The 24422-nt window shown below is 40.0% G+C and overlaps 2 protein-coding genes across 3 annotated transcripts in view; both read left to right on the top strand.

The window, feature by feature from the left end:
* LOC308410028 (GDP-Man:Man(3)GlcNAc(2)-PP-Dol alpha-1,2-mannosyltransferase-like) overlaps positions 1–24422 on the top strand; it is a 115369-nt gene that overhangs the window by 25088 nt on the left and 65859 nt on the right. The window lies entirely within an intron of this gene.
* LOC308410291 (transmembrane protein 237A-like) lies at positions 11363–24011 on the top strand. Of its 2 annotated transcripts, XM_080903532.1 has the most exons (11): positions 11363–11500; positions 14884–14965; positions 15065–15193; positions 15566–15671; positions 18070–18224; positions 19539–19659; positions 20581–20772; positions 21219–21292; positions 22323–22410; positions 23045–23166; positions 23824–24011. In XM_080903532.1, the coding sequence occupies exons 2-11, from the start codon at positions 14896–14898 to the stop codon at positions 23889–23891; spliced, it is 1125 nt and encodes a 374-aa protein (XP_080759658.1). In that variant the 5' UTR covers positions 11363–11500; positions 14884–14895; the 3' UTR covers positions 23892–24011. The 2 variants fall into 2 exon arrangements, with proteins under 2 accessions (XP_080759658.1, XP_080759659.1); XM_080903533.1 differs by lacking the exons at positions 11363–11500; positions 14884–14965 and having other exon boundaries at positions 15091–15189.

Raw genomic sequence — 24422 nt, 5'->3', positions numbered from 1 at the left:
GCAGGACAATCGGGTCACCAGGAGGGGATTTCCAGCACCCCAACAAGGCCAGATACTCTGAATTATAATTTGGCACATAATACAGATGACAGTCACTCACATTCCCAGACACAGAGATCCTGGGAAGCATCCCTCTTGTCTAATGGAAAGAACCCCAAAGTGTAGGCGTTGAATTGGGGAATACAAGTAAACCCACCCCTGCTCACTGCCTCTCACGTTGGGCAACCGCACTCCAGAACCAAGGCTGTGCGTTGAGGCAAGCCTAACTATATCTAACCAGTGTCTCTCAGTCTCAAACACTAGCTCGGGCTCCTTTGCCACCAAGGAGGTTACATTCCACATATCAAAAGATAGTTTCAGCAGCCGGGGATCAGACTGCCAGGTGCCAAGGCCCCCACTTCTTACTGACACCACACTGCACTCCTCTACAGCCCTTTTTGCAGGTAGTGGGTCCACAACAGGGGTGCTTTTTATGTTCATCTTAGCTGAACCTGGCCCCCGGGCCCAACCAGCAGACACTTGGCAATGAGGCCCTTCCCTGGGGCTGGCTCCAGGGTGAGGTCCTGCTAAGCCTAATCCAAGCAAAACACCATGGTTTATAATGGTCTCGTGACCCTTCTGTGCAAAACTCTTTTTGCTTTAAACCAGCATGAAGAGTGTGTGAATGTCTGTTTCATGAAGTTACAGATACTCCTAACATGAAAAGTTATGAGGGGAGCAGTTTACACAGCAAACATGGAAGGTTACATGCTACATCTGACCTAAAATATTCTTGAAATACAGCAGAAATCTGGAGCATATTCCTAGCTGTGACACTTTCTTACAAGCTATCACAGTGTCTGGTTTTCAAACCATCCTCTTTTCAAGGCGAAGCAGTAAATAAGAGCTCAGCAGCCAGCTGTCTTCCTGCCAAGAAAATCTGCTTGTTCAACATCCTGAAGTGGAAGTGTGTGTGTCGCTGGCCTATAAATAATGCGTGCGGCAGCATTGTGAGGTGGCAGAAGGAGCGGGCCTCCGTTAGCCGCGCTGCATCTCTAATGAAGCCTGTTGACAGCGGCTGTAATTAGCCACAGCTCTTTGTGTTCTCTTTGTTGAGTGCAGTGTCGAGACGTTCCTTCATATCCCCCGCCGCTGTCATGTCTAGTCACCAACGCCTGCTTGTCACTACACCTGGCAAGCATTACGGTGGGAAATCTCTTGGGTGAATTTCTATGTGGGCAGTTGTGATGCTGCTTCTGGCAGACAGCTGTGTGCAACTGTAAATGACGACATCAGATGGCGTGTCCAAAAGAGCCCACAACCTTTTTAAGTGAAGCAAGTACTGAAAAGGGGAATAAAGTACTGTTCACAATACAGTTGTTGGCCTTTTTCCAATTACATTTCTGATTCTGTGCGAAATTCATTCAAACAGAGTTCCCAAAAGTGGAATTGACATGTGAGAATAGTGTGTTTTACACACTACACCTCACAGCCCATGGTTCACCAATTGTGCTAGATTCACTTATTATGCAAATATACTCTTTATAAGGTTGGGGAAACCTGCAATCAGCTGAGACTGAAGAAGTCACATTCGTCATGATTGACGAAAAGTTTCTCCCACTGAAAACGCTACGTCCAGATGAGCACAATCAACTTTTTGGGATTTCCTGGATGATTGAGCATGCATCAAAACAGTGTCCCTTATGTTACTAAATTCAAACTATTGATTCATTAACATGTACATTATTAACATTTTGCATCGGGTGATAGTGGGTGTTGCCCACTTTAGCCCATTGTTCCCTCAGTGGTGCTAGTTTCAGTCATCATGCAAATGTAATTTCTCCCACTGAAAATGCTTGTCCAGATGAACAGAATCAACTTTTGGGGGCACTCTTGTGTAGCTCTGTTTTGGGTCTCCACCTTCAACTACTAGTTGCTCAGCTTTGCTCATTAGCTTTGCTCTGCATGTAACTTTTGGAATTTTTGCAATTTCTTTAAATATTGCATCTGTCCTTGGAGTGAATTTGCTGGGACATCACAGGAAAATTGTTATCTAGGAAAGAGGATGCCATGTTCAAAGTCACTTAAATCAGCGGTCCCCAACCCCCTGGCAACGGACCGGTACCGACCAGTCCATAAGTCGTTTGGTACCGGGCCGCGAGAGTTGAGGCTCGGGTGCGAAATTTACGGTTTTTATCGTTAACTCGGTTTTGCTGTGTCTTTTTCCGTGTTGTAGTTGTTTGTATTATTTTGAAAGAAATATTTACGTGTTACCATAGCAACCAGAGAGCATTAAAGGGCAGAGAGGAGGACGTTACTCAATGTTGTTGGTGCATTTCAGGAGGACGCTGCTAATAAAGTTACACAATTACACAGTGAATTGGCATTTCAGTGATTCCTGAGATTAGGGACAAAACAGGTTTTAATTTTCTAAAATATATTTTTTGATTTTTCAAAAACATATTTACATATAATTGTTACACAAAGTTTTGGCTGTCTCACCATGTTTTGGTACAATCTCCCAGGTGTAACATTTTTTAATAATTTCTGTTTTTGCTGGAGAAGTGCAAGGTTTTTGTCAACACCGTCAGACACAAAGAAATGCAAAAATAGTTTCAGCTTTTTTTTTTTCTTTTGCTTGTCCCATTTGGTTCTTTAGCCGTCAGAATTGTTGTCTGAAGACCAACAAGGATACCCAATGGATTTACTTTGCCAAATAGATCATCGCGGCCTTGCCCCACCCCGATTTTCCAGCAGAAAATAGGGGTGTGTGAAGAAGCAGGTGTTAGCACGGCCCCTCCCAAGAACCCTCAATGTCTACATGGATTTAAAATTGAGAGGTGGGCACCGGCGCCAGAGGTGGGGTTGAATACACAGACCGTCCACTGGACGCCGTTAACGTGCCCACCCTCAAGGCCCTATATGTATGTGTTATGAGAGTGTGAGTAAGGTGGATGTCTAAGTTGTGGAATAAAATTGAGGCACAGGTGGCCAGAAGGGGATGGGGTGGGACGGGGTGAGACGGGGGGGTCCTGGGGTGCACCCCAAGGCCCTACTTGTGTGGGTGGGTGTGTTGGAGCGGGAAGAGGGAGGCAGCCGGGGATGGGGAGGAAAAGAAGGGAGGAGCAAGATACCCCAGCTCCCCCACTGGGGTATCTTACTACTGGGGTCAGCTCTCCCGCTGACCCCAGTAGGCACCCCGTCCTTTGGCACCCACCAAGGCAAGGGAGCCCAGGTCCATCCAGACTGGGGCCTACAGCAGCAGGGCCGCCCAGCCCCACTGGACCCGGGGCAGCCCATCCGACCCCACTGCAGAGGAAACTGTACCCACCCTAGCATTCAATCATCTCCCAGACTGCACAAGACAGTAGACACCCAGGTTAAGTTTATTCTCCACCTCTCCTATGACTCTCCCCCAGCTGCAGAGTGGACTCCCGCAAGGATGGAACAAACTCCCTGTCAGTTGAAGAGCCCCCTAGTTAGGCCGATGCGCCAGAGGCCCCCTGCGCCAGGGATGAGCCCCCGTGCATCCACCCGCCCACAACCTCGGCGACATACCAACAAGGACCGAAGCCCCCAAGGCCCAGCCGGAGCTCTAGCACGGAGGCGAAGCACCCCCGAACCCCAAGCCCCCACGCCTGCCTACGTAACCTACGTCCGCCAGCACAGACCCTCCCCCAGGCCTGCTGCACGCAGCCACAAGGAGAACACCCTCTAAGAGCAACTAGTTTCAGCTATTTTGACTATTAGCAGCTTCTCTGTTCTACTGTTTATGCACATATGTTTTCAAACTAATTATACCACGTTTAAAAGCAAGATTGTTTTGGCTTTTTATTATTAGAGTTACAGTCATACATATTTTCAGAAGCTTGTATTTAATCTCTATAAGAAACAATCATATTTAGCAGCATGAAGATTACACATTTATTGAGAAAATTACGTATTTTTATTGGAAGATCATGAGGGAGGAAAATATATGGTTCTTCAAAAGAGAAAAATAAACAAAAACTCCATATTATGGAGTTGACAAGGTGCTGACGGTGTTGACACACTAGTAGAAAACAAGATATTATTTTTTTCAAAATGACCATTAAACCTTAACAACTTATGTAATATCACAAGACACATCATAACAATTCTGTTTTTGCACACGTCAAGTTCTACATCTTAATAGTTCACCAGCAAGTAGCTGCCTACTACTCCTTGATTCCTAAAGTGTTTAGACCCTGCTGGACTTCCTCTCCGTATGTTTCTCTGTGCTTGTTTCCAAAACCTTCTCTTCTGCCTTTTTTCTCTTCTTTTCAGATCACTGATGTTCCTTATTTTTCCCTCTTTCAATCTATGTCTCCATCTTTCCCTTTCCTTTATGAGAAACTCTTTCTTCAACTCAGGCTGGCTGTTAATTTTTTTCTCCTTTTTTGATCATCCCTGTTCCTTCTCTTTCGTTCCTTTGGCAGGTTCCCCTTTGCTATTCTAGCCTGAAATGCACCATCTTGTAATTACTATAGTTTTTCTGAACCATATGCATTTATACAGATTAAGGATGAATATTCACAACACAATTATGTATTAAGCAATAGAAATGCTATCCGGTCTTTAAGTCTGACGTCATTAGCCATTTCCAGGTCCAAACTCCGCTGCAGATCTGAAAGTCAAAGGAACTCTGCGACATCACTGAGAGTTACAAACTGTCTAAATTCTTTCATCTTTAATAAAATGATCAATGTGGCTGCTCTACCAGGTCTAACATCCAGACATCCATGAAAACAGAATATATGAAATTTAACAGTTAGAAGTTAGCTCGCTGGTTTCCACCTACATTCCAACATAAATGGAGACAGAAAACTAAACAGCAGTGACTTTTGTCGGGTTACTGAAGTTGGGCTAGCTGGTATATAGTGATGTGCTATGTGATCGCTAGCGACACAGCTATGTTAGCATAACATAAACACAGTGAAGCTGGAGGATGAATGCTAACTTTTTTCCACCTGATAAAAGCTAATGCAGGGTTTCTGATGGTTAGGCTGACAGTGATCACTGACTGTTTTTAGGGGCTTGTTCAGATTAAATAGAACAAGATAAAAACCATTAAAACATTTTAGCAGCACAACAGGCTTAATAAACACAGAGTAGTTTGGGCCCGGAAGCAGGATTCATACATCATCACTTAAAGACCAGCTCTCAGGGCAGAGATAGCTCAGCAGATGCCACATGATCGGAAGGTTGGGCGTTCAAATCCAACGAACAGAGGCTATCCTGGATTGGCAGCTGCTCACTGCATCACTGAGTGAATGGGTTAAATGCAGAGGACTAAGCATTTTCCTACAGGATTAATGATGTATACATAAACAATGAGATTCAAGATAAGGCAAATTCGATAATATTTGACACATCTGTGAAGCAGAAATATCAGTAAAATACACAAGAAGTAATATGACTGAAATATTAATAAAAATAACTTAATATAATTGATGAATAGCACACTTTTGTGACATTTGTCAACACCATTAGAAAAGGGTCACCGTCAGACCAAAATCCTGATGGTGTTGACATCTGATGGTGTTGACAAAATACCCTACTTTCTCTCATAACACATGTTTTTCTGACAGAAGCCATCTTGTTTTTCATCATTTGCTTATGGCTTCTACAATCTACCTAAATTAAGCTCTTTTTATAAAACAAAATAATTAAATCTTGCATTACATCGTCTTTGGTGTTGACGCACTATGGTTGTGAGACAGAGTTTTATCAGAAAGGTAGGTCATAAATTAAATTAAAAAGAAAAACAATTATCACAGCAGTGACCTCATGGCATGTGTATCAAACAGGAAGTGGTAAACGGGTCCTCAGAGTGTAAGCTACCCACAATAATTCCTGATTTTTTCATACTGTTAAAAAATCTGATGGTGTTGACAAAAACTCTGGACACGATTTTAATCACTTAGAAAATATGTAAAAATAAATTTTCAATTGTATATTTTGATATTATATAAGGTATTGACTTAAATACTTAGTGACGAGAGCCATGATGTTTAATTTTACATTACTGTTGATTTTTTTTTCTGTATTTTAATATTATCAAACCTGCTTCTGGACAATGGATTTTTAAGGTACTGGTAATGTATTGTACCATTTAAAGCGAATATATATGTATAAAAAATGCAAAATCATAGTTTTGTTGTATAAACATTGCCTTGGTGGTTCTTTTAGTCAGTTGGTTAACACTTGTATGCATATTTTTAACCCCAAAATTGGGTTTTATCTGGCGGACATGTTTTGTCCCTTATCCCAAGAATCACTGGTTTATTATTATATTTACAAAATACCACAGTTTTGTCTTGGTCATATCATTTTATTTTGTTGTATTTACCGCGACACCTTAATTTTCCTTGTAGACCATGTCTACAAATCCACTGATTTGCCGCAGTGGGAATGATTGATTGCATGAAGTAGTTGAATAGTTATATGTATGTATAGTGGCAAAATAAAAAGAAGCTTTTTCTTGATAGATATGATTTCTAGCACATTCATGAAGTAGATGCCACCATTTTCAGCCTGGATCGATGTTAAAATAACAATATTTCCACTTCAACTTGTTTCTAGGAAAAATGTTCCCATGGTGACACCTACTGTAAGGAAAACTTTGAGTATTTTGAAGGTTTTTATTTTTGTATGTCTGTGACTAGAACAGGAGCAAGATGTAGTTAATAAAATGTAATTTTCTAACATCACACTAATGAGCGTCAAGCTTAGAGGTGGGCAGGGCCTACCTTATTTGTTCATATTGAAGCTTGCCAGAAAGAGTGCAAGTTGCTTGCACTGTTCCCACATGTTTGTGCATAACCAGTAAGCCCTTTATTAATGTAGTGTATGTATTACATAATTAGACTTTAATCTGCAGTATAATTGCATTATCTTCCAAGATAATGTCTGATTTTAAACATGTTAAACATGTTTAGTCTGAGGCAACTAAAAGTGCTAAACATGCTGAACTGATGTCTCATACCATCTTTTGCTGGAAGGTCCTGTTCTTGATGGTGGGTGGCTCGGTGATAAGGTCACATTCAGGAGCAGCGATACAGCATCTCTTTGTTGTGTAAAGACAACTGAATCACAAAATACTGCACAACAGTTGCTTAGCAACCTCTGTCTGGTCAGTGTTTGAAGTGGCGGAAAGCAGCAATCCGCTTCTACTTGATCTGCTGCTGAGATCTGACTGACAAGATGCATAAATGGTGTGTGTTCATGGTGGGAACTTACTGATGTGTAACCTGGAGATTTCAGCACAGAACTTTAGAGTTGAGGTTGTCTTAGGTTTTCTTTATTTTTTCATTTTATTGTAGACAGTAATGGAAAACTACGTCACATAGAGTGGAATTCAAGAATGAAGAATTCTCTCTTCAGTTGTTCATAATGTTACAGATTAGCCTGTTCTGAATTTTAAGATGACTCTGTAGACTTCTAAGATTGAAATAAAGTCTGTGAGTTCGGGAAACCTAAGTTTCTATTTGTGGTGAGTTCAGCATTGCTGAATGAAAAGGCTTTTCTGTTTTCCTTTATTTTTGTTTTGTATAGTGTGAAGCATTTAGTGTTTTATACAATAAAACAGGACTTGATACACAAACGATGTGCACTTGTAGAGAAACCAGGTAATGAGATAAAGGGCTTGTTGGGTTTTTTGTTTTTGTTTGTTTGTTTGTTTGTTTGTTTGTTTGTTTGTTTGTCATTTTGATTTAATTACCCATTTCAAAATGACCCATTTCAGAACAGCAATATTACCATTGTTGCATTAATAGAAGCACACAACAGGTTCACAGAAATTATTGGTGGGAAAAAGGAGATGAGCTCCTAACCAGCTGACTGAGCAGAGTTTTGATATAATTGAGTGTCAGATTTCAGATGCAATCCCTCCTGTTAGCAGACTTCTCTCAAACGCTCATGTATTTAATCTGTTATTGGATGAATCTGATGACATTTGAAGAGTTTGCTTTTGTAATTTCGTCCTGTCACTTTGCTCAGTTTGACACAGAGCTAAACCTCCTTAGACTTACAATCTTCCTTTTGCTTTATTGTTACTGTCGGCTTGACTCCACATGCTGCTTATCAGCTAATAAATGCCCCACAGCTTCATCAGCACCTTGATCTCCGCTGAGGCAACTGTTTTACAGAGTGGTTACACTGACATCTTGAGGCCAATTGCTGTAAATACATATTCTTATCCACTGAAGTATGTTTTAGAAGGCTCACATCTTTAGTTCTGTTCAGTAAATATCTGCAATTTTGCATCTTCATAAAATAAACAAATAAAATAAGTTAAAAAAAAAAAAATTTTTGAAAAGTAAATTTGAAATTCATAAATAAGAACAATATTTATACTTTAGCATTAAATATATTTTGATTACAAAGCTTGCATATATTATTATTTCTAATAACCATTATAGAAACATTTCAAAATGGTATTTACCAATACTATATATGCAAGTGAGCTAAAATCTCAGGTTTCAGACTGCTCTAAAAACTCACTCTAATCACTTTTTTCTTCTCTTGGCTCCTTGTCAGAGATGGGCAGTAACGCGTGCGTTACTGTAATCTTAATAATTGTTTCAAGTAACGAGTAAAGTAAGGGATTACTATTGCAAAAACAGTAATTAGATTACAGTTACTTTCCCGTAGGAACGCTGCGTTACTGCGTTACTAAAACCGTGATTTTTTTGCGAGAATGTCTCACGACAGTGACGTAAGCGAGTGCGCCGTTAGTGACAACAGCTGTGTGCAGATCAACAATGGATCACATATCGATTGTGGGAGAGAGTATGAGCGTGCAGCGTTTAAAGCGTGGAAGTACTGACCTTACCTTGAGTTTGATTCCATAAAAAGTGACAAAAACATTAGCGTCCATCGTGCGTGGGAAGAAAACTTCTTTTTACAGCGAAAAAACCCCCCTAAACTTCCAAGCAAGCACCGAGTGCGCTCCGACGTAATGGGAAACTCACAGAGAAACTCGCGGATTCTTCAACTGACCGCGGCACACCTGCACCAGGGTAAACCTCCGCCTACCGCAGTCCTGCTTTACAGGTGAAAATAGAGCAACAGGACCGCTGAGTCTTTGACTTTATTTATTTCCTGCTGTGTTTTACTTGCATCTATTTGAAAGAGTGAGTGTAAACACAAAAACTATTTTATTTTATGTGCTGGAATGTGCAGAAAATAGGTTTAAATGTTAAACTAATTTATTCAACTCAGAGAATGGTGCATATAATTAAATTTTTGCTTGATGCATAAAGTTAAAAGATTAAAACTGATAAAACAAGTTTTAAAAAGAGACTTTTCCATTTGATTACATTTTGTATGATGGATTATGCAGAAAAAGTAGAATTGGGCTGAAAGAACTATCACTTTATCACCTATTCAGGTTGTAAATCGTGTTTTTAAAAAGTAACTAAGTAATTAATTACTTTTGAAAATAAGTAATCAGTAAAGTAATGGGATTACATTTTGTGGAAGTAATCAGTAATTAGCTACTGATTACTTTTTTCAAGTAACTTGACCAACACTGCTCCTTGTGATGTCAGAGAGAGCTCATATTTCTAATATGGTCCTCAGCCTCATGCTGGGAATGCAGAAGCCCCACCCACCTGCTGCTCAAAGCTTCCGCTCATGAAGAAAAGTGATTTAGAAGGATAGTTTAATGGTTTAATTATTTATATAGCACATTTAATTACAACAGGAGCGTTGACCAAAGTGCTGTACAAGAATACAACATACATAATAAAACAACTTAGAGTATTAAAAGCAAACACCAAATATGAATTAACAAATAACTCTCATGCTGTATTAAAAGCCAGTAAATAAAAATGCGTTTTAAGATAAGATTTAAAAAGATTGACAGTATGAGCCTGTCTGATGTGTAGGGGTAAATTATTCCACAGCTTAGGCGCTACGACTGCAAATGCTCGATCACCTAGGATGTTGGCTTAAAAGGAGGGCGAGGGATTCTGAATACACTAAACCCGACTGTATAAAATAGATAAGGATAATTTTGAGCACTAAAACGCAAATGATTTATTTTGGTTTGTGATGTGAACGTACACTGAGCTGGAGAGAAACACCTGGCGTAAACACAGAGGGTTAACCTCTCTGTGTTTCTCAGGTTAATCCTTTGCAGGGCAGATGTAGTTCAGCTAATTTAACTGGAGGATTAGCGTTGTCTCGCTACATCCCCCAGCCGGACGGTCATCCACATAAACAACCCTGAGAGGAAGTCTGTGGAGCCCAACATAACAACAGAAAACAAAAACCAGTGAGTGGGTGGGAAAATGTAAGTGGCAGTGTTTATACATTAACACGCACACACACAAGATTTAAACTAGCCTGTTTTCCTTTGTAAAGGTTATTCTTTCATAACCAGAAATTGCAAGTTGAGTGGTGGGTGACATTCACTAGTAATTTAGAAATCATTGAATATTTATGTAGTCTTCTTATTTAAAAAAAAAAAAATCATTATTTTTGAGTGTAATCTTTTTTCAGATGCTCACTTCAAGCTGTTTATGTACAGTATGCATGTGTCTGTGTGTGTTGGCCTAATAGGATTGGTTTCAGTGACCTGATCTCTGCCGTGTAAAGGTTTAACCTTTGAGCTCCCATCCTTGACAGAGGACCAGCACACCTGCTCGGTTTCTCAATTTTATAAGGTTAAATTAGGTTGTTGTGTCTTTTTGAATGACATTTTTATCTGGTGGTGGCGATGAGGTAAAGTTACTGATATCCATCCCGATGGCTGGGACACTTTGCTCAAAACTCAAATCATCTAATCAAAGTCATTGGGATTCATTCTCTGGGGATCCAAGAGTATTTTGCTACCCACTATCATGACTACAAACCATTGTTTTTTTAATGTATTAATTGTTGATATGTCCAGAATTAGACAGGATATTTGGGGGGAAAGAGCAAGGGAATGATGTGCAGTATGCATAACCAATCTTCCATCAAGTTGTCCAGCTACTCTATCAACCACAAGAACCTTATGCCTCAACAAATATCCCTAAAACCTTCCTATTGTGCTACAAAATTTACTCTGTGTTTTAATATCAGATGGGAATATGTGTATCAAGGTACGGGCGGAGAAGAGTTGGACCTGGTTCTTTTTCGTGATGACTGAGCTGCAGAGTAACCAGTGATTGGATCTCCCGAGAGAACAACTGAGAGATTATCAGCATCCATGGCTTATTTGAAGTGCAGCCAGCAGGTGACATCACAACTGATCCGCCAACCACAAAGCACAGCTCAGCACATGATCCACCTGTCACTCTAAACCCTAAGACAAGTCTCAAAGCCGGGCGAGCTGCCTTCTCTATGTCTTCTTCCTGCTTCGCCCCACCTTCTCGTCTTTTATTTCCTCTTTTAAATTAAGAGAGGGGAGTTTTTACTGAGAAGCTTTCCTTCAGCTGGATAAGGTCAGACACAGACGAGGACGGTCTGTGGTGTTTCCTCTGCACAGCCACAGACACACTCAGCTGCACAGGTAAGGACAGATATATGCTAAAATGATTATTCTGTACACTTACAAAACTTTTACTGAGGGTTGAGTCAAAGTTGTTACATTTATTAGGCTAATATCTATTCTACTTTTAAGAAAGTCTGGCTTCCAAAGCTCATTTTGGGAAAATGCTGTAGGACACAGAGAGGGGCCTCAGGTAGGACTCAAACCCAGGCCACTGCATTTACCCTTTCTTCTCTCACCCCAACTGGTCGCAGCAGAAGGCCGCCCCTCCCTGAGCCTGGTTCTGCTGGAGGTTTCTTCCTGTTAAAAGGGAGTTTTTCCTTCCCACTGTCGCCAAAGTGCTTGCTCATAGGGGGCCATATGATGGTTGGGTTTTTCTCTGTATGTAATATTGTAGGGTCTACCTTACAATATAAAGCTCCTTGAATATAGTCACACTGTCCAGCTGCCACCCTGATGGTTAGTCTCAACACCAGTGCCCTTTCCATTGTGTCCCAAATTGACACAAAGCATGTGATCTGTTCACACTTGAAAAAATACTTGAAAAATGCATAAAATTAAGTACAAATGTGAAGCATCCATCCATTCGCTTCCACTTATCCTTTTTCAGGGTCGCGGGGGGCGCTGGAGCCTATCCCAGCTGTCATAGGGCGAGAGGGGGGTACACCCTGGACAGGTCGCCAGTCTGTCGCAGGGCTAACACACAGGGACAGACAACCATTCGCACTCACATTCACACCTAATGGCAATTTGGATTATCCAATTAACCTATCCCCACAAGCTGCATGTCTTTGGACGGTGGGAGGAAGCCGGAGTACCCGGAGAGAACCCACGCAAACACGGGGAGAACATGCAAACTCCACACAGAAAGACCCCGGCCTGATGGTGGAATTGAACTCAGGACCTTCTTGCTGTGTAGCAACAGTGCTAACCACTGTGCCACCGTGCTGCCCTTCAATATCGCAGTAAATTATGGAGAGCGCTGCCATAACAAATTAAAAAGTAGACTAAAGTGCCCTTAATTTAGTAAATTTAGAATACTTCCCAGTGCACTTACTAGTTTATTAAGTTTAATTAAGTTTTACTGACATAGTGCCAAATCACAACAACAGCCGCATCAGGGCGCCAGACTATCAGAACACAGTAAATTTCCAATTCTGCAGTATATCTGCAGAAAAGCACACCTCAAATAAGAAATGTTTATAAAAGTAAAAACAATGTTAAAAGATCATCATACAAGTGATCTATAGATGTTATAAATAGGATCATATGTGACAACAAATGAAGGAGGGATCATAGATCCTACAATACTACAGACAAAACCCCAACAATCAAGTAACTCTCTTTGAGCAACCACTTGGCGTGGAAAGGAAAAACGTCCTTCTTTAACAGAAACCTCCGGCAGAACCAGGCTCATGGAGGAGCAGCTATCTGCCACAACTAGTTGGGGTCGACGGGAGGGAAACAAGAAGAGAATAACTAATGATTGAATGCAGAGAGGTGTATAAACACATAGTGAGTGGGAAAAAAGTGAGTGAAGAAGAAAAACTCTCCATCATTGGAAGCCCCCACCAACCTGGTCTTATTGCAGTGTCCATTATAGGAGAATATCGCTCTCTCTTTCTAGTCCCTGTCAATACTCTCACTGAAGCATTTTGGATCAACCAAAGGATTTTCAGGGAGTTTCTACAACAGAGCAATAATAATAGATTACAGTAGTCCAGCCTAGACGTTATAAATGCATGAACTAGTTTTTTCACAATCACGCTGAGACATAAAGTTTCTAATTTTAGAGATATGGAAAAATTTTAGAGATAACATCAGTTACCACAATTAACCAGCCAATTGCAGTTACACTGAAACCAATTTGCTGTTCTTCAGGATTACAAGCTGATGAATTCATTCATTCATTCATTTTACCCAGAGATTTAATAAGTCTATAACATGTCTTGAATGTGGTCAAAATTATATTAACATGTATTTTTAACAACCCACAGAGACACATTTTGTTCTGACATCAGAATTGATATGAATACATTAAAAGTCAAATACCAGCACATTTCAACCAGTCAGTACCAGATTAATACCAGTAACATGTAGCTGATATTGAATGTGATTGGAGCTGCTAAACCTGACAGTGTTTCTCAGGTTACTACAACACAACTTCTCTCATTTTTTCCACGTCTATCATTCCTTCATTTAAATGTTAGATGATAACGTGTTCGAAAGTTTGCTCAAATGCATTGTGAGCACAAGCTACTGATGTTTTATTTTTGATGATGGATTTTTTAACCCACCAACACCTTTCTTCAAAGAGAGGAAGTTAAATGCAAAATTATGACATTACTGTACAGCACTGCATTTGCTCTGTGGTACTTCAAAGTCACTGTGTATACGTTTTTGTAATCTAGTCACTGATCTTCTCAATTTTACTCAAGCATTTTTTGTTTAGGCCTTAGGAGTGGTGCATAAATATATTGCCTAAAGTGTCTCCATTCATTGGGCAGGTAGGACAAAACGCTATGTTTGATTCTCAGTTGGGCTAATTAAACTTACAGTGGGGAAAATAATTATTTGATCCTCAAGCCAAACATAACGTTGTATTTGGTGGAGAAACCATTGTTGGAAAGCACAACAATACCACGTTTTTTGCAGTTGGTCACCAGGTCTGCACACATCTTAGGATGGATTTTGGCCCACTCCTCTTTACACAAACTCTAAATCTGTTAGGTTTCTTTTGCTGCTGCTTGGCAACTTCCAAGTGTCAGCTCCTTCCACACATTTCTCCTGACTGAGGTTAGGAGACTGGCTACATCACTCCATGACCTTAATGTACTTCTTTTGCCACGCCTTCTTGTCCTTGATTTTACCTCACGTGACCCCATCCAGTGACCCTTGATGCAGTGAAATCGTCTTTTACCCTCAGCAGCTAAACAGTCCAAAGCATATAGTTTCCACCTCCATGCTTAACTGCTGGGATGGTGTTTTCTGGATCATGATCAGCATTCCTCTTCCTGCCAGAGAGCTCGATTTTGGTTTCTTTTGACCAGAGCACTTTATTCCAAGCCTTCTATGAATCATTTAGATGTGCCTTCTTAAGCATAAGGACTTTGTAGATGCCCCAAGATTTCAGTCCATTACAGTGTAGTGTGTTACAAATGGTGCTCTTCACCAAACCATGTGCTTTGTGCTTTATGGTGTGCTTCTTAACCACCTGTCCTCAGAGCTTCAGCCTAATCCATTTATCTCAAACTGGCATCACCACTAGTCACCTCAATATCCTCATTAACATGAATTAACTGACCTGAATTGCTTTCTAAAGGGAGATATTCTGTGAGACACTGAGAGAGATTTGTGATTGATTTTATAGACTTTTTCTGTCTTTCTCTTTGTGCTCCTTACAGAAAAACGACACAATGCCAGCTGTCAAGAACAAGAAAAAGAAGGTGAAGAAAGAGGTTGTTGATGAGGAAGAGCAGGGAGACGGTGAGGGAGTGACAGTCACTACTACCTGTAGTTTAAATGAAAATGTATTCTATCGTCCAGTATTTTTATTTTGTTTTCTTCTCTTTTGTTCTGTTCTAGTCGCCCTGGATGTGGAGATGGAGGAAGTGATCAACAGGAGCCATTCTGACAGTAGAGACCCTTTGACCCCAGAGCCACAGGATCTAGCACCACAGAAGAAGAAGAAGAAGAAGAAGGCACCTACAGTTGGTAACAAAACCTTTACTAGCTTTAACACATGTGTAAAAGGTTGTGACCCAAATCCAGAGGCAATACTAATTCTATACAGAAGACAAAAAGTACGTCTGAATTTCTGATTCTTTCTTTCAGTCTGTTTGATCAGAATTTGCATGATTTTTTTTCACATGTACTTTACACCCATTCTGTTTCTTGTTACATATGCCAGTTTTCCTGTAATTGTCATAGAGGCAGTGGGAGTTCTAAAGGCACAGAATAAATTAGATGTTAGATGATGGGCTGCATGACAACAAGCGAGATTAAAAAAAATAAAGGGCCTCAGCTAACAATCATGATTGACAACTGTGACCTTTAAAGCTTTCACATCATATATTTCTTTGTCAGAGCACGAAACAGAGCATGCTGATATGCCAAATGGCAACATTGCTGAATCAGTGATAGATGGAGAAGAAATGAATGTCGCTGTAACCAGGAGGACAAAAAGGAAGAGGTGAGTACCAGCGTTAGGTCAGATCCTCATATTTGAGCTAGATGGAAAACCAACACTGATGGGAAAATGCATCCAAAGAACTAATCCGTTCAGTTTTTTATTCAGTAAAGAGTTCACTCGTCATTTGTGACAGTCAGGAATCAAATTAGGAAAGTACAAGCAGCAGCATTAACTATGGTAAAGGTAATCATTAGTAAACTGTGGCAGTTAGCTTTAGCTGAAGTGATGTCAAAAGTTAAACTTAGTCACTGTCAGTAATATGAAAAAGAATGTTTTCATAGGACTTTGGTAATAAGCAAAACACAACCAATGATTCAGTAGCTTGTAAAACCAATTTCAGTTCAATGCAATTCAATTCAGTTCAGCGGAGTTTTACTTATATAGTGCCAAATCATAAAAACAGCTGCCCAAAGATGTGTTATATTGTTAGATAAAGACCTACATTACAGAGAAACCTTGAATAGTCACACAACTCCCTATGAATGAGCACTTAGCAACAGTGGAAAGGAAAACCTCTTTAGCAGCAATAACTTAAAGTAATCATTTTCTGCATAACTTTATCAGTCTCTCACACTGGAGGAAATCTGGTCCATTCTCCTTCATATTTGCTGCTGTACTGAGCATGTTGTCCTGCTGCATGATAGGAGTACATCGTCAACGCAGTGATTGCAAGGCGTCCAGATCCTGTGGCAGCAAAAAAAGCCCAATTCATCCGTAGTTTACCACAGTGCTTGACAGTCGGTGTGACGTAATTGTGCTGATATGCAGTTTTTTCTCCAAATGTAGCATGCATGTGCATTATAGCCAAAAGGACATTGTTCCAGCTGTATTGTGTTTTATTCAGAAACACCTTTGTAAACTGAGATATAACTCTTGGATATTTCTGTACTGCTACTTACCAAGATAATATCATGGAAGCAGTACTCCTAGAGTTAGTGTTTCCTGGTCTGTCTTTTGTCACTAAACGCTCATTTTTTTGTTTGATGTAACCTCATAGGGGATTTGAACCAGTAATCTTTCCTTTGCCAAGTTAATGTGTAAACTTCTACATTTCATAGCCTAAATTTACAAAATATGAATATGGAATTGAAAAGCAAAGGTGAGCTGTAAAAATTCATATATACAGGTAATGAAAAATCAAAATCCCCAAAATGTTTTCCCAGAATGGTCTTGTTTCAACACAACAATGCCAGATTACATTATGCACACATTACAACAGCATAGTTCTACACTATAAGAGTCGAGGTACTAAACTGGCCTGCTTGCAGTCAACATTTTGCTTCCAGAACCACAGCATCTGATTTCTTTAATTTTCACATGTATTAATAGAAGAAGATGTGCCACCTTCTTTTAAACGTGTCACAGTAATAAGACTGAAAATGGTAATATTTTTCATAATCATGTTTTTATGATTGCATTCTTTTTGTTTGTGTGTCTCTATTTTTCACGCCATCCCAGCAAAAGGGTTTACAAGAACAAAACAAACAAAAGGATTTGTACTACCATATCTATAAATCAGTAAATTGCCAATGCACCTGTTGTTTAGATCAGTTATGAGCCAATGAGAGCTATTGTTATGGAGATGAGCTATTTGACAGTAATAAGAGGTAATGGAAGGTAAAAGGCCCTGATGGCAGCTTAATGTAGCTAACTAACAGCTGAGGTTATCACCTTTTATTCAACTTATCTCCTATTACACTGTCCCTTATTTTCAATGTGAGCAAAAATATTCACACAGACACACTGAGTCTGTGTGAATAAAGACACAACTAAGAGTTGTTTGTGTAACATATAGAGGATTTGATTTTGAAAGGAAAACCTACTTCCCATTTACACTCATAAATTAAACATATTTATTTTGAAAAGCTTGCGTCTCTTGGTAGACTCTGGCCTTTAGAGGTCTCTGAGCTTTATGTGCTGATAGTCTAGCATGTCTTAGGTTATCAGTCATCCAGCACATGACAGGGCAGTCATAAGCATTTGAGGTGATAACCCCACTAAGGTTAAACAACTGGGACTCACCATCAGCTCAAAAAGCTGTGTTGGCTTGGCTTAAAGCAACAGTCAGCAATGTCCTGATAACAAAGCCCAGCATGCAGACGTACACAACCAAAGCCATAATGATTATTACAGTTGTCTCCAATTACTCATTGGATTTCTAACACCTTGCAAGAGTCCCTGGTTGCTATGGCAACTCACAAAAAAAGAAAAGAAAAGGGGAGATTAAAAGCTGTTTTTTTGTTTTGGGGTTCAATGTTGACATATTCATGTCAGTCCATGTGTCCACACCTAATAATGACTAAAGTTATTAAAAAGCAGTAACATATTTCAGTCTGGATAAATGGATGGACTTAGTGCTGCCATGTGACAAAACCCTCTTCCCAATGTCACCTGACAGGAAGGCGAAGGCTACAGAGCACTCCAGCAATGATCTGGGAGCAGAAAATGACGATATCATCACAGACTCCCAGTCGCCCATCCCCCAGCATTCCCTGTTCTCAGCCCCGCACGGACACAGCCATCCAGCTGGCAAAGTGTTTGTGGAGAGGAACCGTGAGTATGAATCAGATTTACCAGGATCAAATACGCAACGTGGCAGCAGGATGATGATCCTTCTCATTTTTGACCATGAATGTGAACAGCTATTTTGATTTTTGATTTTATTGATTAGCATTCAAATTCAAATCTCAGTGAAAACAGTGAAAAAAAACAAACAGTGAAAACAGAACAAAAATCTACCATAAAGAAAGAGAGCATGAGACAAGGCTAATCAAAAGGTATTGGCTGAAGCTAAATGCAGAAAAGCATCTAGAAGTTTCAAACTCTACAAACTGCTTCCTTTAAATACTATAAATGAAACCATGGCATGACATGACCAGTGAACATTTCATTTAAGTGGTAAATGGACTGGCAGTTATATAGTATGAGCCAAGTCAAGTCACTTTAGTGCCATTTCAACTATGTGCAGTGGTACATTACACAGTGAAGACCATGATTCCTCCAAGACCATGGTTCTATATATAAATAAACTATACAGTGTCAGTGTTCTGTTAGTTAACTAACAGAACACTGACACACACTCATGATTAGTAGGTGCCCAGCTTTACCTCCTGAGTCCTATCTGCCCCCTTTATTTTTTGATTTTTCCAATAAATTATTTAGTAATATTTCACAAAATAAAATTTGCTTGAATTTTTGTTTGTTGGTTTTACTTTTAATTTTTTGAATAAAAATTAGAATTACCTTCCTAGCCAGACCACTGGCCTCTTTAATCCATCAGGCGCTTTGTCTATGTAGGTCACTGGCAGCTGACCTCATCTGACCCTGCAAATCTCCTCAGACACTCTCCAAGCACTTGGTGTTGCATGGCTTAACTGACTGCTGGCTCTGAAATGACCGCATGATCATTTATGTCATTGCTGCTCTTCAAGATTTCAAAATGTAAACATTTTTTTTTAAATGTCAGATCGGTGCACCCGGTTTAGCTCAGTGGGTGAGCAGGTGACCATTTGCTGTATGGCCAAAGAGCAGTAGGCCTGGGTTTGAGACAAACCTATGGCTGTTTGCTGCATGTCTTCCTCTATCTTTCTATCTTCACTGTCCCCATCCAATAAAGCTCAGGACAAAGAATAATTTGACTGGTCAACATGTAAAGCTGTGAATGTTAAAAACAAGTTCACTTAACTCCCAATAATGTTTATTATTATGTTCTTAGACAATGGCTGGATTCTGAGGTTTGGATCTGGTTCGGATTATTTTCTCCAGAAAATTGAAGTGATGGAAACATAAGTGTGTGTGTGTGTGTGTGTGTGTGTGTGTGTGTGTGTGTGTGTGTGTGTGTGTGTGTGTGTGTGTGTGTGTGTTCAGGGCGGTTTCAGGGAGAGCGAGTGGAGCATCTCCGACACTCTGAGTTGATGGATGACTACATGGAACCGAGACAGCTCTGGACCACCAGAGATGTTGCAATACGAGTCCACAGCAGCTTCAGGTCTGCAGACACACACATACACATAGAATGGGTTACATTAACACTGGCAGGAGCTAGCTGCAGCAGCTGTTTCAAACTGTTATGTATCTTATACATGTCTACTCAGCCAGTCACATGGCAGCAAACGAATGCATTTAGATATGTAGACATGATTAAGACAAACTGCTGAAGTTCCGACTGAGCATCAGAATGTAGAAGAAAAGTGATTTAAGTGACTTCGAATGCAGCGTGGTTCTTAGTACCAGACAGACTGGTCTGAGTATGATAGTATAGTATGTATTAGTGACAGGCTGGCAGGCTCAGAATTTGAAATCATGGACCCCCTCCTTGCTTATATCAAAGGTTCGGCTGGGCTGGGTATGATGGAGTAATGGTATGTGGGCAAACTTTGGGCCCTTTAGTACCAACTAAGCATCATTTAAACATGGCTTTATCACCACAGTGCACCTGTATTCCAATGGCTGCTTCCAGCAGAATAATGCACCATGTCACAAAGCTCAGATCATCTCAAACTAGTTTCTTAAATATGAGTTCATTGTATTCAAATACCCTTCACAGTCACCAGATCTCAAACCAAAAGAGCACCTGGAATAGGAAATGTGCACCAGCATGTCATCATGGACCAGAATGTTTCCTCCACCTTGTTGAATAATGCCACAAAGAATTCAGAGAGTTCAGAAGGCAAAAGGAGTTCTAACCCTGTACTAGCAAGGTGTAACTAATGAAGTGTCTGGTGAACGTATATCTGATATAAAATATTTCACATACTGTGCCACCATACTGCAGTGGTCCTAAATACACCAATTCAGCAGTTCTTTTCTCTTGTTTTGTCACAGAGAAACAAAGACTTTCAATGAGCAGCATGAGTAGCTGCCATGAAACCAGTTTAACGTGGTCCTGTGGTGTGATCTCCACCTGCAGGGTGATAGGTCTGTTCTGCCACGGTTTTCTGGCCGGCTTCGCAGTGTGGAACATCATTGTTGTGTACGTCTTAGCGGGCGAGCAGATGACCACGCTCCCCAACCTGTTGCAGCAGTACCACCTGCTGGCCTACCCAGCTCAGTCTCTGCTCTACCTGCTGCTGGCCATCAGCACTGTGTCTGCATTTGACAGGTTTGTGAGTTTAATAACTCAGAAGTCTACCTCTGCAGTCTCATTGCGAAGCGGAGGTGGAACCCATGTCATTGTTTAAGCTACTTAAAGGAGTGCGGTTCAGTTTGTGGACTTTATCATGTCATATTAATTATCTTTGAAGAATCTTTAATTATTCAACTTATGCATTTTTACATTATATCTTTCAGCTCTTATTGTTTTAATTGTTCTTGTATTTTGTTCATCTCAAATGTTAAACTAACGATCCCCAAATTTCACTGCTCTTATAATTTAAAAGAAATTAAGAATCTGCACTTGGTGGAAACATGTACTGGAGACCTGTATTTCCACCAGCAATTGAAAGAAATAGTCTCATAATTGTCCAAATTCCCGCTGGACAGGAATTGTTGACTTGAATAAATAAGAAGATGAAAAGTAACAGCCTTGCTGTTTTGCATCATCTGCAGAGTGAACCTGGCCAAGGCCTCCATGGCCCTGAGAGGCTTCCTCACCCTGGATCCTGTCGCTCTGGCTTCCTTCTGTAAGTAAGACAAGACAAAAGCAGAATGATGACGATGTTGATGTTAAGGCCTTAATGTGGTTAAGGACTATGCAGTCCTGTAAAAAAACTAGAATACACCTTTACTCCCTCCATAGAAATTACAAGAGTAAGTAGGACCCAGGTACTGCTAATCAAATGCACCTGATTAATTCAATTATATCAAGGCTTTAGCAATTTGCTGGTCTGTCATTCCAAAGTCCAGGAGTGGACATAGCACCAAATTCCCCCCACGGTCAGACTGTGCAGTTAAAAATTGCAGGAAAACCAAGAGCTACATCTCAGTGTTCTCCTAGCAACCTTAAGAAGTAAAAGTAAAGTTTGCCAGGAGGAAACCTCTTTTTCTCTTAAAAGGATATGGCTGTGAACAAACCACAGGACCTCTGAAACAAGACAAAGTGGAGATGTTTGGCCATAATACAAAGGACAGTTTAGAGAAAACCAAACACAGCATATCAGCACAAATACCTCATACTAACTGTCAAGCACAGTGGTGGAAGGATATTGAGCTGGGCTAGTTTTGTAGCGTCATGACCTGGACACCTTGTACTAATGGAGTCAACCATGAACGCCTCTGCATATCAAAGTATTCAAAAGCGAAGTCATCTGTCTGACAGGTAATATTTGGCTTACCCTGGGTCATGTAAAAGAACAATGATCGCCAGCTTGGCAGCAAATTCAAACCTCATTCGCACTTAAATGCTGTGGGGCTTCATAGAGCTGCGCATGAACAAATGCCTACAAATTTGAAAGATCCAAGGTTTAAAGAAGAGTGGGCCAAAATTCCTCCACAACAATGTTAGAGACTGATAAAGTCATTGAGAAAACAATTACTCACTGTAAGGCCGGTTAAGGTAGATCTAAAGCTAATGAATCATGAACCTAGGCATGTTGGACCTGGTCATTTTTTATTTTCTTACTGGTTTTTCACAGGATCTCATAGAAAACTGAAAAAATGTTATTTTTTAAATGCCTGTAAGTATCCAAACATCTTCTCTCTTTGTGTGCTCAGTGTATTTTATAGCCCTGATCCTGTCCCTCAGCCAGCAAATGGCCAGCGATCGCATCAACCTGTATCCCACTGCCAATGAGACTCTGTGGTGAGATTTTTGTTTTCATTTTTATAAGTCAACATTTTTAGCGTGATCTTGGAAAAGCAAAGAGGAAAACAGATGAAAGCAATACTTTCCACAAAAAGTTCAAGGTTGACATGGCAACTGAATTTAAAAACTGATAGGAGCTTAAAGGGCTAAAAGGAAATATCTGATGCAGGATGGTTTAAAAGCAGGTGTTTTACATTTACATTATATACAATACTTTATTAGTATTTCTGTGGTTCTAGTAGAACACTAAACGTGTATGAGAAGTTTATTTTTAGCCATTTTTAGGCATTTTCAGGCAATTGTAGTCAAATGTTGTTTTTTCCCATGATGAAACTAATTTGAATATCTTTCTATATATTGAGTAATACTTACATTTTAATTGTATGGCAGATTTAAAAACAAAACTCTTTTAAAAACCAAACGTGTCCAGAAAACATTCACACATTTCCACATAAAAGGAACATCTTCCTTTTAACAACACTGAGACCTGAGGCACCATTGCACCTTTATTAAACTTAACTTGGAGTTCTGCTATTTTCTCCTTATCATGGCTGGAAAACCCTCCTGAGGACTCAATCTTGACATGGAATGGTAAAATAATAACTGCTATTTAACCCCTCATGTCCTGCAGGCCTCCTGGTTCAGAGCAGCAGATCCTGCGGCCGTGGATTGTGGTGAACCTGGTGGTGGCGCTGTTGGTGGGCGTGGCCTGGGCCGTTGTCTCCACACGACCGGACATCGACTACACAGAAGGCAAGTTTAGCTAAAACTAACCTGATATGACTTGAGACATTCCATCATCCAGTGATGAAAGTAACCAAATGTAGTTAAGTACAGTTCTCTGGTCTTTTGCATTACTTGTACAAAAATACACTATTGCTCATAACAAATATGTATTCCTTTTAAGCTACAAAACTTTTTTTTTATAGAAATTGAAATGTAAAAATCACACAGAGGGATGTTACTTAACTTTGGGGACACCTTCTTGAGCAAACAGGAAACTTTAATGATACTTCAAATCCTGTGGAAACAGTGAAATAAACTAAAAACATGGTAATAAAACTACAACAACAGAAATCGTAAAAGGCTTCTGTAGGATTTGCCAGGTGTTTTGGCCACACAGCACACGCACATGGAGTCTCCTGGACTCCAAATACACCAAGTAGCCTGAAGGATTAATGACACATCACTTTTTTTTTTTTTCATTTAAATGTAGCTGTACAAAGTATAAAAGTAATACTTTTGATGCATTGCTGTGTTCCAGGTGTCATTCTTTACATCACCACTAGATAGAAGCAAAGTGAAACATGTTCAAACCCTAAAACACGAGGCAGACATTCACATGTCATCAAGCCAGTGTGTGCGCGCTTTGTAGAAATGTAAGCTGATGGTCTGGATTTCCTTTTGCAGAGTTTTTGATGACAATGGAAGTGGAGGGATACCCGAGAGGAGATGAGAACCTGGAGATTCCGGCCTGAAAACCTTCTCTCTCACTGTGTCTTTGTCTCTGTCTTTGACTCCAAGTCTGTTTTACTAATTTCATTTATGTTGTTGTATAATGTAGCTTTGTGTTTGAACTGATTTTGCAAATAAACTAATAAAGGCTATATGGTGATAGGTAGTTGATACTTCTGCAGGGGAATAAGCGCCAGAAGAGCATAAAATACTTTCTGGTGTTTGTACTCCACTTGTAAATGTTTGTATTATTTTCATTCCTCTATTTTTGCTTATGGTCGTTTGCACCTTTTAGCAGTTTTGTCTGTGAAGTCATTTTGTGTGTCTGTTGTGTTTTGTGTTCTCATCAGTTTTTGTGTCTTTGTGTGTTTTCTGTTTGTGGTCATTTTACCCATTTTGCCTATACCAATTTGTATACACAACAGCATTTTTGATGCCTTGTGTTGTAATTGGGAAGTCACTTTGCATGTCTTTGGATGTATCTGTAGCCATCCTTTTGTGTATCCCTTTGATGTCATTTTGTGTGCCTTGTTTGTTTGTAGCTGTTTTATAAG

The sequence above is a fragment of the Rhamphochromis sp. 'chilingali' genome (assembly GCF_963969265.1).
Source record: "Rhamphochromis sp. 'chilingali' genome assembly, chromosome: 14".
In the NCBI taxonomy this organism is placed as follows: Eukaryota; Metazoa; Chordata; class Actinopteri; order Cichliformes; family Cichlidae; genus Rhamphochromis; species Rhamphochromis sp. 'chilingali'.
The sequence above is the reverse complement of the archived record's forward strand: the minus strand, read 5'-3'. Positions and strand labels throughout refer to the sequence as shown.

Excerpts from the sequence above, each read along its gene's own strand:
- LOC308410291 (XM_080903532.1), top strand. The coding sequence starts at position 14,896 with ATGCCAGCTGTCAAGAACAAGAAAAAGAAGGTGAAGAAAGAGGTTGTT. Across the intron at positions 14,966-15,064 it reads TGAGGAAGAGCAGGGAGACG|TCGCCCTGGATGTGGAGATG; the intron begins GTGAGGGAGTGA and ends GTTCTGTTCTAG. Across the intron at positions 20,773-21,218 it reads ACTGTGTCTGCATTTGACAG|AGTGAACCTGGCCAAGGCCT; the intron begins GTTTGTGAGTTT and ends CATCATCTGCAG.